The 14190-nt window shown below is 38.6% G+C and overlaps 1 protein-coding gene across 4 annotated transcripts in view; it reads right to left on the bottom strand.

Annotated features, from left to right (window-relative positions):
- The window catches only part of LOC106519043 (fibronectin type III domain-containing protein 5), a 38075-nt gene that overhangs the window by 11566 nt on the left and 12319 nt on the right, over positions 1-14190 (bottom strand). For all 4 annotated transcript variants that reach the window (XR_001310396.1, XR_001310397.1, XM_014010546.1 and 1 more), the window contains exons 2-3: positions 6094-6209; positions 4787-4985 (exon numbers count right to left, since the gene is read on the bottom strand). Coding sequence is in view for 2 of the 4 variants with exons in the window: in XM_014010546.1 (XP_013866000.1) it covers positions 4787-4985; positions 6094-6209 (315 nt within the window). In the remaining 2 variants the exon portion in view is untranslated. The remainder of the gene's footprint in view (positions 1-4786; positions 4986-6093; positions 6210-14190) is intronic.

The following is a 14190-nucleotide window of genomic DNA, read 5'->3' as shown; positions in this document are numbered from 1 at the left end:
CCATTACACCTCCCCCATCTGATCATTAAATCACCAATTAAATGATCCGTAAAACAACAAAAAAAAAAAACTCTTTAATGTATTAAAAAAACATGTCAACATAAACCTAAGTATTTTCTGAAATCCCAACCACAGTAATTCAATTTTTATTCCTCCCACAGTAATTACTAAACCCAAAACATAGTTATCACACAAAAGTCTTTGGATCATCTCGAACACAAACAGGATTGTCTGTTTTGATGTGTGGAAGGGTCAGAGGTGGTGTTGGTGGGGCTCTGTGACTTTTTGTAGATCTTGGTTTAGTGCCTGAGGCTGGAAGATGAGAGTTAGCTGGATTTGGGCATGGTGTTTGTTTGAAATTAATCTTGCCAGGTTCTTTCATGTTGTTAGTAAAATCCAGGAGGTGAGGAGAAGACTTTAGTTTTTACTAAAGTTTTACTAAAGTATTTTTATGATAAGATACTTGTACTTTTACTCAAGTATCACTTTGAGGTACTTTATACAACACTGTACAACTGCTTCATGAGTAAAACAATTGTTAGAATATGGCCTTAATACAACAAGACTCCAGATTTAGCATAATGTACTTTCGCTGAGCAGGTCAGACTCCTCTTAATTCACATCTGTATTATTTCTCATCAATGGGACTGCTTAGATTTTTCTCTGCAGCTTGGAACGACTCAGTTCTATAGCAGACTTGGGGTTTCATTGACAGATTTTATTTTGCTTCCTCCCAGACAGAATCTGATGTTCAGAATCCGTTTTCCTCCCCCCCTGAGGTTTTGTGAACTGCCTCCCGAAGTGTCGGTTCTAGCGTCTAAATTTCCAAGTTTTCCTATATTTCACAGCTGTCTCATTCCGCAAATGGATCTTTAATTACAGTTTTTTTTATTTCAAATCTGCAAACATCTTCTCTCGTCTTTAATTACTGCTGCTGAGCTGAAATGATACGACTTCCGCACAGATGCCGACTAAAAATATKATTTTCAACCAAAGCATCAAAATGCACATAAAGGCAAGAAAAACACATCTGTGAGCTCCAAACGGTCTGTAGATTCCTTCAGATACTGAACAAACAGTCTTTTCTTGAACTTTACAGCCTTCCACTCCTTTATTAGAAGGCAGAGTGTGACATTTGAAAGGCCCTGTGTGCAGGAACCCCACGCTCCGGTAACTTTTAGCAACAAGCAGGTCTGCTAATCGATTGGTCTCTGCTGCCTTGAATTAAATAATCAAAGCACAACAGCCCCTGGGCAACTAATGCTTTTTTTTTCCCCTCACAAGTGACCTTACCGAGGCAAACGGGTCAGAGGCAGCGCTGCCGATGCTGTCCGACCGAGTTCTAGACGATGCTGTGGTTTCACCAGCTGCTGACCTTCTGTGGTATTAAATGCAGCGTTAAGGAAAGAGCTCAACATTTAGAGAAATAATGGGTTCTATTTATTTCAAGAGCACTGCTGATTTTTTTTTCTAAAATAAAATGACAGGAGTAGACTTTTGATTAAAAAAGATGACAGCCTGCAGATGGTGTCTGGGTTCCAATTTCTGTCTTTAAAATTAATTTTCAACTGAAAAACTTTATATCGGTGCATTATACTCAACCAGACTAACAGTTTAATTTCAGTTTTTATGATAATCAAGATTAAAAAGATCCCATCTCCTTCATTTAACCCTCTGACATCAGATTGATGTTGATTGTAAATTCTCACTGTTAAAAGAATGAAACAATTGATTACACTTCAACGGATTTTTAAACAGTCTTTCAGCCTCGGAGGATTTCTCCTTTTTTTGTTCCTTCAGGAGTTTTGTTCATTTGTTTCAAAGCCGAGTGCTGCTGTCATGAGGAAATATCTTACAGCGGTTTACTGAAGCTCAGTTTTGATGTGCAGATGGAAATCCTTTGCAACAGCAGGAGAGAAAAAACCCYTAAAGCTTTATTATTTTTTTTCCCTGCAGGACCAAAGAGAGCGAAGCTTCTTTATTAGATCTAAGGAGACCAATCAGTCTTCTTTACAGCACTGTTTATTGTCCATGTTTGCACATCTGGTTGCAGTCATTTTCCCAGAGAGTGTGCAAATGTGTGAAAAAAGAGTGTTTGTGTGTCCCTGACGGCAGAAATTAATTGTTATTCCCTCGTCTTGCCCCCCCCCCTCCTCCGTCAGTCACGTCCTGTTCCCCCGTTTCTCTTTCTGACTCATTGTCACTCCGTCCTGCTTTCTGCTCAGGCTGAGCTGCACCTCCATCCCTTTGYTTTCTTTTGATCTTCAGCAGGTTAAACATCATCATGAAAGATGAAATGAGAATAATCTGGCTCATCCTTTGCTCCTTCAGCTGAGATCGATGTGATACGGCAGGAAAAAGAGAGAGGACCGTGAAAACTTCTGGTTTAGTCTCTGAACGTTCGCCCCACATCTTGACACAACAGCTGTACTGAGAAATTATCTTCTCTTTCCACATAATCTCAAATCTTTTAATTAATTTTAATGAAAGTAATGGATTAAATTAGTTTTTGGCTAAGTTTAAAATATTATTCATGACTGGAAGATAAACAGTTCAAAGAATTTAATTCCAACATTCTATCACRCAGCAAAGAAGCAGATATGAAAAGTAAAAACATGGTCAAATGTCTATTATACTCTTAACTTTTTACTAAATTGCTTCCATCATAATAATTCAGCAAGTATGTAAGGAGACTATAAGGACTAAATTTAATAAAGTAAAATGTTTTGTAAAAAAATATCCTATTTGTGACATTTTCATTAGATGTTGTTGAAATASAAATAAATACTGAGTGGATTTAAGCAGTGATTCCAAATCTGGGGGTGGGGGGGCTCCCCTACACTCAAACAGTGGTGGAGCCAGACATTACATCACTTTTTACTTGAAAGTTTCTGCAGATCTTTGTGTTTTGGTCATTTCCTTATGTCCTTATACAGACAGTGACTACCTTATAAACATGGTGTCAGAACCATTTTAAAAGTGGGGGACGCTCTGTTGGGGGGTCGGGGGTCCTCTCCTGTAAAATTTTGGATGAAATAGATGCCCTTACCTGCATTCTGGTGTATTTTACCAGGTTGTTAAACATACTTTTCCCTATAAATGAATACTTGATTTAATAATCATTTCAGAGACAGATTCTTCATTAAACTATATCATCCTGTTTTTAAACTCACTGCTACAGCTGAGGTAAGGTTAATTAATGTGACACAATTCATCATATCCGATGACTTTAGGGGTGATTTTTACTTTTATATTGTTTATTGATTTATTTTTAATTGTAACATGTCATTGTGACAAATAATGATGACCCTCAACTGCATGTTTAAAACTAATTAATACCCAATGAACAGGTGCAATATTGATAACCACCAACAGTGAATTTAGAGGGGTGTTTCACTTCTTCTGATTTAGTGATAGGTCTACTCAAAACCAAACACAAAGCATCATGCAGCCTTCAGAACATCAAATGACACTGTGTTATACATGCACTAAATAAATAAAGTCCAAACGATGACATCATAAGTCAGATTACAGGCGTAAGTTCTGTATATAAAGAAAACCATCCCTTCCTTGTCATTATTCTTCTTCAGTGATAGAGCTTGGTAATGTTTCAAACTGTTAAACACTGCCACCAACTGTTCAGGAGGATTATTACACCCCTAAAGGTTGTTTCGCTGTGTAAGGGGTGAGTACAGCAGGGTGGCCAATGGGGTGGCCAAAGATTTGTCTGTGGTGGCCATGGCCACCCCTGGCCACCTCCTGGCTCTGCCCCTGCACTCAAAAAACAGATATGTTGGACTTAATAAATAAATATGTCAACTGGTTCCACTCAACTGTGAGCGATGAGGTTTGAAGCATCTTTGGGATACGTGGGGCTCAGCTTGGTTTGGAAGTGAGAAAGATCGTTTTGAGTTGRGTACCTCTGGATTAAAGCATTTGTTTCATTTTATTGTTATAAAAATTAAGTTATCACAAATCAAACTGCTTTTTTTTTTTGCACTCTAAAGCACTTCTGTATATTTCTGTGCACTGACAAGCCAGAAACGTGGTTTATTTGGATCTGGTGCCATAATATATTTGTCTATTTTGTGTTTATTTTTGATTTTTTTTCTTTCCCTCCGCGAAGATAAAACGCAGCGACAAAACATCATTAGGCCTCAGCGGCCGTCGGAGCGTCTCTCCCATGTACCGCAGTGATTGTTTTTATGTTCTGCATGTTTTCTGGCAGCCCACTTTCACACCACCGCGGCAGAAGTTTMGACTCCCCCCTGGCTCTGCTCGCTGTGACGTATTGAAGGATGGCAGCGGCTCATAGGAGAGATGAGTGTAAATGAGAGCAGGAATAGATGGAGCAGTGCCTCGGCCAGAAAGCACATCGATTCTGCACCCTTTAAAGCTTCCTGTTACCTCCTCCCTGTCTGATAAATGCCGTTCCTCGTTTTGGTTTACAGTGCAGCTGTGCAGGCTGCATACAGAGCGAGGCTTGCAGGGGGACATCAATACACAGTGATGTATGCATCCCCTTTAGGCATTTTACTCCTGAGTCATGATCAGTAGGAGAGAGCTGAGGCACTCTGTTGTGAAATTTCATTTCACGCTTTGTGTGTCTATTGATTTTTTTTTGGTTTTTAGCCAAAATCTGTCACTATATTGTCAAAAGGCCAGGTCCCCTCTGCTCTTATGGCTTAAAAATGGACAGAAACAGATTTTTCTTTCTCATCTTCTAAGTGTGGCACAGCTGGATGCCTAAACAATTGAGTGTCTTGTGTGTGTGTGTCCTCTTCACCTTTGCTCTTAGAGGCCTGGGTCTCGGTTTCCTTTGGGGTTCGGAAGCGCAGCGGCTCGCTCAGCGGGCTCGTCCCGGACATGCTGATAGACTGAACGTGCACGATGTAGTCCGTCTCCTCCTCCAAGTCCCATAATGTGCAGGAGCGTGTGGTGGTGTTGACTTCCTGGATGAACCGCAGCATGCGCACGTCTTTCTTCTGTTGGAGCAGAAAACAGAGGTGACACTTCAGGAGTTAAATCTTTGCCTTTAAAATAACACGAAACAAGCAAACTAAAGGGAACCTGAAGCTCTTTATAAAGACRCCGTCACAGGTCCTGCACATGATGCCAAAAGTGTTGCCACTACTGCTGATTGCCAAGTGAGCTTTTGTTTTGTTCGGATTGGTCTTTCAGTTTATATAACTTGGAGCTCAGCCGACTCATTTGCATAATGGACAAACTGGAAGCAGATTCTTGTCTGCAATCCATCAAAGTAGTAAGATGGGGATTACCAGATGACACACACAGCAAAACTTTCTTGATGATTTTGTTTTTCTTGTATAGCACCTGTTAGCAGAGGTTTATAGTAAYTGAGTACATTTACTTCGCTACAGTACTTAAGTAGTTTTTTTGAGGATTTGTAATTTTACCAATTATTTTTTTAAATACCTACTTTTACTTTAATTTTGTTGCACTTTAAAGCTAAAATTGATACTTTTACTTATTTACTTTAAGATGTAACAGCTACTCGTTACAAAATATGTTCAAACTCATGAAAGATGTTTCTGCACTCTAAAAAATGAAATGTTGAATTTATTTTACCAAGTCATGCCAGCTATTTTCACTAGTTGAGTAAAGTGAGCAACAAATATACATAGAATGCTCAATTTACTAGATGTGGCTTAGTGGAACCAGTTTGGTTCAGTAAATTCAACAGTTTATTTCTTAGAGAGTGTGTAAAAGTACTTTTACTTTTACTTTCCTAATTTTTGCGAGCAGTTTTATAACTTTTACTTGAGTAGTTTTCTCATCAGTGAAATTTATTTTTACCAAAGTCATTTTCTGTCATTGTAATTTTACTTTTACTTAGTTTTTTCCCCCAAGTACTTTATAGACCTCTGCTGATAATGTGTTTTAAAATAATAAGTAATACTTTTTTGTTTGGTAGAAAAAACATAAAGACTTTTAAAACAACCAGTTTCTAAAAGATAATTTATTTTAAAGAAAATAATGCAAAAATATGTACTATACAGTACAGTGATGCTGGAAGCGTAAAAATGAGAGACAAAGGTTGTGCATTTCTGTACCACCACGTCTGTTCCTCACCTGCTGGGTGATGGCAAAGCCGATGACGAGGTCTCCCTCTGGGATGTCCCATGACACCACGGCAGAGTTCGCTTTCACCTCTTTGATGGTCACATTGACGGGAGGCGACAAGCTATCTGCACACAAAGACACAGAAACAGAAGGTTTTTGTTCCGTCTGTAGAACAACGCGCTGAAATTTCCACCAGCGTGGCACAAAGCCAAATTCAGTGGTGTGAATAAGTGGCCTCGGCTCAATCTATTATATGAGCTGGGATTCATGACGAAGTGCAGAAACAGTAAAACAAATCCTCGCAGTGGAAGGGAAGATTTAGTGCAGTCTGTGGGATATAATCAGTGGCTTCATTTATCTCACTGAAACTTTGTTTCTAAAGGTTTGGAGCTGAAACTTTTCATCTTAAAAATTACTATTTCTGTGCATTGAGATATATCGATACAAATCTTTCAGCACTGGACACGGTGAGATAAAATTTTGTGCACATAATGAAAGCAGCCACTGCTGCACTGTTGCCTCACATCAAGGTGATCCTGGGTTCAAGCTCTGGGTTGAATGCAGTGTTGTATAAAGTACTGTACCTCAAAATGATATTTGAGTAAAAGTGTCCTGATGCATCTCAGTAATCCAGGTAAAAAATCAAAAAGAAAAAAATTGTATAGGTCCTCTGGACGGGTTCTTCTCTRATKAAAYGTTTCGTCTCTCCTCCAAGAGACTTCTTCAGTCTGAGAGTTTCAGGCAAAATTCAGGCTTTTAAGCACTGCCTCCATGTGACTGATACTCACATCACATGGCTATCGTTGACACCTAATTAACACTTATTGTTAACAGGGGGYGGAGTGATACTGGCAATAGCCGTGCTGTAGGAGGGGGACAACTGAAAACGGAGGCCTCCACCTCTGTTTAATGATGGACGGTCTTTCTTCACAAAAATGGCTTCTTTTACTCCTCTCTCAAACCAACGTTCCTCTCTATCAAGARTGAGAACATCCTCATCTCTGAAAGAGTGACCGCTGGCCTGTAAATGAGTGAAAACTGCAGAGTTCTGGCCATTAGATGTAGCTCGTCTGTGTTGGGACATTCTTTTGAACAGTGGTTGCTTTGTTTCCCCGATAAATAAATGGTCGCAGTCCTCCTGGCACTTAACAGCATATACAACATTGCTCTGTTTGTGCCGGGGCACCGGATCTTTGGGGTGAACCAGCCTTTGCYGTAATGTGTTTTGGGGTTTGAAAGCCACTAGGACATCATGTTTAGAAAATAAACGTGTCAGTTTCTCCGAAACACCCGCAACATACGGAATAACCACTGGTTTGGGTCTGGGTTTGGGGTCTTCATTTTCACCTGAATGTTGCATGGAATCCTGTCTGTGTTTCCTGTCTGCTTTCAGGAAAGCCCAGTCAGGATAACCACACTGCTCCAGGGCCTGTTGGCAGTATCACTCCACCCCCTGTTAACAATAAGTGTTAATTAGGTGTCAACAATAGCCATGTGATGTGAGTATCAGTCACATGGAGGCAGTGCTTAAAAGCCTGAATTTTGCCTGAAACTCTCAGACTGAAGAAGTCTCTTGGAGGAGAGACGAAACGTTTCATTAGAGAAGAACCCGTCCAGAAGACCTATACAATTTTTTCTTTTTGAGTAAAAGTATCTTAACATAAAATTACTTTGGTAAAAGTTCTATTTCTTACCTTTATTTTAAGTGTAAAGAGTAGAAAGTACAGGTAGCTGTGTGAAAATGTAAGGACTAGAAGTAGAAATAAGTAAAAAGAAGGCTAAAAAATAAATACTCAATAAAGTACWGAWAACCARACTTTCTACTTATGTACAGTAACRAAGTATTTGTACTTAGTTACTTTACAACTCTGATTGATTGTGGGGTCTTTTTGTGTGGTGTTTTTGTGTTCTCCTCATGTTTGCTTGAATTAAATGAATGCTGAATTTGATAATCTATGCTCATCATGGAAATAAGATGTTCAAATTTTCCAAAGCTTTTCTTCTCAGGATGACTTGAAATCAGATAATTTTTATAAAAATTTTTTTATAAAGTGTGGTTGGACTTTGCATTCTGGGAAATTTGCTAAAAGACAAAATAACGTAGATGTTAAGTCTTAGAATACAACTTAATTTTTTTATTTGCAAAATATTGTGAAATTACTACCTCACAAAGTGAAGGTAAAGGAGTCAGAAGATGCTCACAGATCCAAAATCCAAAAATAACCAAAACCTGGCCATTAAAACATCTTTTAGAATGCAAAATTTCATTAAATGTCAACACGTTTTCACAGATTCATGCAGAAATTTTGGGGGTTTGGTGGTGTGACTGATGATTCTAYGGATGTCTTATTGCTGATCTGTCAAAGAAATTAAAGGCAGCCTCTATATTTGCAGCTGTTTCACAATTATGAAACTGTTTTCATTTCTCAAAGCCACACTAAATAATTAACTTCATCTTYTTACTGCTGTCTCTCTTTCATTACTTGAAAGTATCCTGATGCATCTCAAGAAATGCAAACAAAAAAAAAAAATCTCTTTCCAACAGAAATAGAGACATCTGTGACCTTTGACCCATTCTAAAAATATCTCCATCCACAACGTGTGTGTTTAGTTCAGTATTATGTTTCAAACACACCTCTGCTTTAATTAGGGTCGCAGTCTACAAGAGTTGTGCATAATAATTTGCTTTCATTWGATAATTAGTTGTGAGATTGTGTGCGTCTCAGTGTGCACTTTGGTGGCCTCAGCGCCTGAGGAATAATTGTCGATAATCATGCAGCTCAAGATTGAACAAAAATAATGACAGTCGCCGTGCAGATCAGACATTTTCTGATTACATTTCTGTGACGTGTTTCTGAACTCGCAAACAGTTTTTGATTAGATCTAAATTACACGGCTACAAATTTGGACAAATTGCTATTAGTGACAGCAAATGGGTGAAAGTGAAGCTTAGCGCTCACTTTCTAAAAGAAATAAAAATAGATTCCGCTTTTATGTCTCTTCTGTGTCAAGCCTCTATGGAAGAGAATTAGGGCCACTGAAAAAAAGGAATTCTGACTTTAATCTCAGGATTCTGAGATTAAAGTCAGAATTCCTTTATTTTTTCAGTGGCGCTGATCCTCTTCCGTAAGCCTCTCTAGAGACACACTGATGTTTGTTTTGTGAGGCGGAGCAGAAAGGAGAGTAAAGATAAGAGGTGTTGAGTTTAGCGAGACCACTCCACAGTCTTTAAGGGGCCATAAATCTTATTCAGCCAATCCAAAAAAAAAAAAAAAAAAAATCAATGAGTCATTGAATAGGTTAGCGCTGATTCACACTTGGACCGACACGGCCCTCATGGTCGGTGATTACAGGACAGCAGCGCAGCTACTGTACGTTCACAGACAGGGAGCAGAATCCAAAGCAGGCTTCAGTGTTTGGAATCAACTTGATGCTGCTGCTTGTGACGTTTTGATGAATGACCTGACTAACAGCGGATGACAGGATGGAGACTCGCTGCATCTCTTCATCAGTGGAGTGGAGGTGTGTGTGTGTGGACTCTGATGTTTGTAGTGGATTTGTGTTGTTTACTGTCTACTGTTTACTCGTTTAGCCTGAAGGACCAGGCGTCTGAGGCTGTGATGTCTGCTGGGACTGAAGGAATTACAAATGAAGCTTAACGTCTCTCTGCTGGTGCTCGCTTACTCGCTGCTTAGCTTCTGGAAACACATTTATTTCCCCAGCTATGACACCGTCACTTTGTTGACAAATGCTAAAACGGTACTTTGAATCATCCTGGAAGAACATAAAAAGGGAGTCTTTGTGATTCATGGACCATTCATGGTTTTACTTGTTTTTCTGCCTCAGCACACTTGATTTAACTTAATGGATCGTCGCCGGCGTCGGCTGAACTCGATGATATGCTGAAGAGATAATTCAGTCATTTGAATCCGATCTAAAACATACAGGGTGGGTTCTGATGAAACGCTGACCTAATTCAATCTCCCTGCGTCGATATTCTAAAGGCACAATTGAATCAGAACCCAGAGGAAGMAGACAACTGGATTCCTTCAGTTTCTGACTGGGTGGTCCAAAGTGAACTTTTCCAACTTTTCACATTCTTTATGTATTAACCTCTTAAGCCCCAAGGGGTTTTCTTGATGTTTTTGCTCAAAATGCTATGCCAAAATGTAATTGAGTGTATCTTAGCATTTACAAACTTAAATAATCCTGATATCAAAATAAAGCTGGAACTTGGTAGATTTCATCAGAAGTGTAAGAATTAAAACAGCTGCTGTGGTTTTAGAGATATTGAGGATGGAACATAATTATTTTTCTCACTCTCACCTGAATAATTTTCTCATTAGACAGTATATAACCTGTTTAAAACCATAACGAATCAAGCTAAAAACTCTTGGAAACCATAAATCCACTTGTGGACATTACCTGTGCAAAGATTCATGCTGCTCAAATTAACTGGAGTAAAGTTACAGAGGCTATAGTGAAGACATAATTTTGCGTTTTGTCATTCTGCACAGGACAGACCATGTTAATAAATGTTAAGAAAGTTTTTAACTGTAAAAGTTATGTTGGGCTCTGTTGGGCAGGAGCTGGGCTGCAGACTGAGCTCCGGGGAGGAGCTTTGGGTAAATAGGCGGTGCTTTGTACCTGCAAGCATTTTGGCAGCTCCACATGTCTATCACAGTAGATTCAAGGATTTCTCAAACATGCATGAAGGAGTCAAAGCAACACTCTGGGTGTGTGTTTGATGAGGGAATGACTTTATAACATGATATGAAGCTTTTGCATAAACCTCCCTCATCCCCTTTAACATTTCATTTTATTTACGTTAAAATGTACTTAAACAAAAACTATTTTGTTTTCAAATGAGAGCAAAATAMAATAAAATTCGTTAAAAAAGTGTAAACCGAGGGAGGTGAGATCACCTTTTCTTTAATGARGTGAATGCAAAGTGATGATGAGGTGGTTTAAAAATACGTACTATTTCTCTCAGAGAGAATATCTTGTGTTTTTATACTGGGCTTATTATATATTGTTGTATAAAATAAATTACATATGTCCTAGAAAACATATCGATCCTTCCAAGATGTGAAAGTGAAGCTTTAAAATATAAATACCCCACACATTACAGAGCTTGTGTTATTACTTTTTTTCCCCTTTTTATTTCTTTGTTCATCTCCTGATGAACTTGACTGTGTCACACTGTGGGACAGGGCAAAGATGTTGGCCATGACTGTGATCCCTAAATGTCCACCAGAGTCAGCTTTAATGAAACACTGGACAGATGTCTTCATAAACCCTTTGTGGCTCACCCTGAGAGATGGGGGTGACTTTCAGCCACGATGTCTCTGGTGTGTATATGTGTGTGTCTTTGATATCCCGGTGATGATGATGAGAGTGGCAGCTAATTGTCGCATGCTGAGCAGCATAGAGGATGACAGCTCCTCAACGTCCTCCTAAATTAAAAAAAAAGCTGCAGAGTCATCAAACGTGTAGCCAACCCCTGCTGCTGCGCAACATGTTTGAACGCGTTATTGTTTTCTGAACGCATTTCTCTGCTGACCTGAGCTAGACAGGATTTGTCCGCACACGCTGCAAAGTGTGCTGACCAAGAAGCAGAGGCCCGAGATGAGGAGGGAGTTTTGCGGGCAGCGTGAGAATATTGTAATGCAGAGCTTATACTGTAGGGTGCTGTAAAGATCAAATCATTTCTCTTTTTCATTTTCCCAACTGTGCAGCTCTAGTTTCCTGGGTGATCTCAGTGGAAGCATGTCTCCTTGCTCATATCATTCCGTGTAGCTCATTTAAACATGGAATAAACATGCAGTCAGCACAGTAACTGTRTATTTCATTTTATCTGAATAACAAGAAGATGTATGTTATTGCCCCTGCAGGGCTGTGTTACAAACACAACTCAGTCAGAAGATATCTGCAGCAAGTCTGGCTTGCATTCACAATCTTCTTTTCGTATGATTTAAATACAATACGTAAAGAAAAAACACTGATGCACGACTACACTGTACAAACATGTCTCACATTCGCCAAAACTGTCAGTCTTACCAAGTTTTAAAATCTTATATCAGCCAAAAAGTCTTTTTGATCTTGTTTTGAGACGGATTTACTAAACAAGAACTGATTGTGTAAGAATAATAATCTTGTTTTCAGAATGTGTAAGATTATTTGTCTTGTTAGCCTGAAAATTTGACTCAAATTAAGTCAAACTTTCTGCCAGTGGAGTAAGAAAATTTTAATTGGTAAGATTCCTGAAATAAGAAAAAATTGAGTCAAATCAAGTATTTCAAGAATCTTACCAAGTAAAATTTTCTTACTCCATTGGCAGAAATTTTTGACTTAATTTGAGTCAAATTTTCAGGCTAACAAGACAAATAATCTTACACATTCTGAAAACAAGATKATTATTCTTACACAATCAGTTCTTGTTTAGTAAATCAGTCTCAAAACAAGATCAAAAAGACTTTTTGGCTGATATAAGATTTTAGAACTTGGTTAGGTGGACATTTATTGCAGCAGAGYACCAGGAGAGAAAGAAGAGYGGCTTTCCAATTGTAGTTCCAGTTTTTAAATGCTCTGTTGGTAAATCGTCCCACAAAATTAAAAGCTACAATTTCATTCATGTAGAAACTTGTTTACTTGATAACCATTCGGTTAACCTTACTTGTTTACTTGCTGTCGTTTCTAATGGCGGTAAATAATTCAATAAATTAAAACACAAAAATGGCAAAGTGAAAATATTGGGTGAAAAAAAATCAAATCATTCAAAATAGGTAGAGACTGTGCCTAAAAATATACAGCTCTGGAAATGTTAGAGACCACTTTAAAATGATCAGTTTCTGTGATTTTACTCGGTATGTGTTTGAGTAAAATGAACATTATTATTTTATTCTATGAACTACTGACAACATGTCAAATTTTAGTATTTATTTACAGAAAATGAGAAATGATCAAAAYGACGAAAAAATGCAGAGCTTTCAGACCTCAAATAATACACAGAAAGCAAGTTAATATTCCTTTAGAAACATCAATACTAATGTTTTAACTCAGGATGAGCTCAGAAATCAATATTTGGTGGAAGGCTTTCCATTAAATACAAGGAAAATAAGCAGTGGTCTCTTAATTTTTTCCAGAGCTGTACATAGCACATCAATTATTTGGGTTTTACCCAAAAACGGAACTAGTTGGGACATTGCATGGAGCAYAAATAAAAACAGAATATGATGATTTGCAAATGCTTTTCAACTTATATTCAGCTGAATACACTACAAACACAAGGTATTAGGATTCTTTCATTGTCAGAAAAGCTCACACATCCGTGCTGTCAATCCTGTAGGATACATTGTCCAGGCAGATGGTGAGAAAACATATATAATAGAAGCAGTTGAAGAAAAGATCATAAATATGCAATACACACAAAATTGTGTTTCTTTTGACAATAACAGTTACCAAAAAAAAAAAAAAAAAAAACGTGCCATTGAGCTTTCAGACAATCACGATTGGAAAGTCAGAGCTCGTTCTGCTGCACTACTTGTGACCCTATTAAGGTTAAACTGTGATTTAGTTTTCGGGTGGTGTTCCAGCTTCCATCCGGCCCCATGGAGAGACACGGATTTGTACCACCTTATTACGGCTCTGCAATCATTAGAAATGTCTTTCTCAGATTCTGGGCCCCCGGGCTGGTTCTGCTCCCCGGGATGCTAATGAGCTAGACTGTGGGTTTTAAAGTTAAAGCGAAAACTGCCTGTTAGATACATCACGCTCCACCATCACGGCCTTTAAAAGGGAAGCACAGGCCTCAGGTGTTTCTGCTCCTCTTCACATCACTTCGTGCATCAAGCCGCTAATTTTGGTTCAGCAACTTCAACCTCTTTGTGGCATTTCTAATGGCGAGTAAACAGTCATTCTGTATGGAAGCTGCGATAACCAGCAGGTGGGACTGAATATCGAAGCAGCATGAGTTTGAAGGAACACTTTGGTAGCACGATGAAAAACTTTTAAAGAGCGTGTAAATCCACGGGGGCTTTTGGCAGATATAAATTGGGATTTGGTGATTAACATCGGGAAGCAATAGCTAACCGAACTGGTATTTAT

This window comes from Austrofundulus limnaeus, unplaced genomic scaffold, assembly GCF_001266775.1.
Source record: "Austrofundulus limnaeus strain Quisiro unplaced genomic scaffold, Austrofundulus_limnaeus-1.0 Scaffold2, whole genome shotgun sequence".
In the NCBI taxonomy this organism is placed as follows: domain Eukaryota; kingdom Metazoa; phylum Chordata; class Actinopteri; order Cyprinodontiformes; family Rivulidae; genus Austrofundulus; species Austrofundulus limnaeus.
Note: the sequence above shows the minus strand (reverse complement) of the source record. Positions and strands in the feature narration are given on the sequence as shown.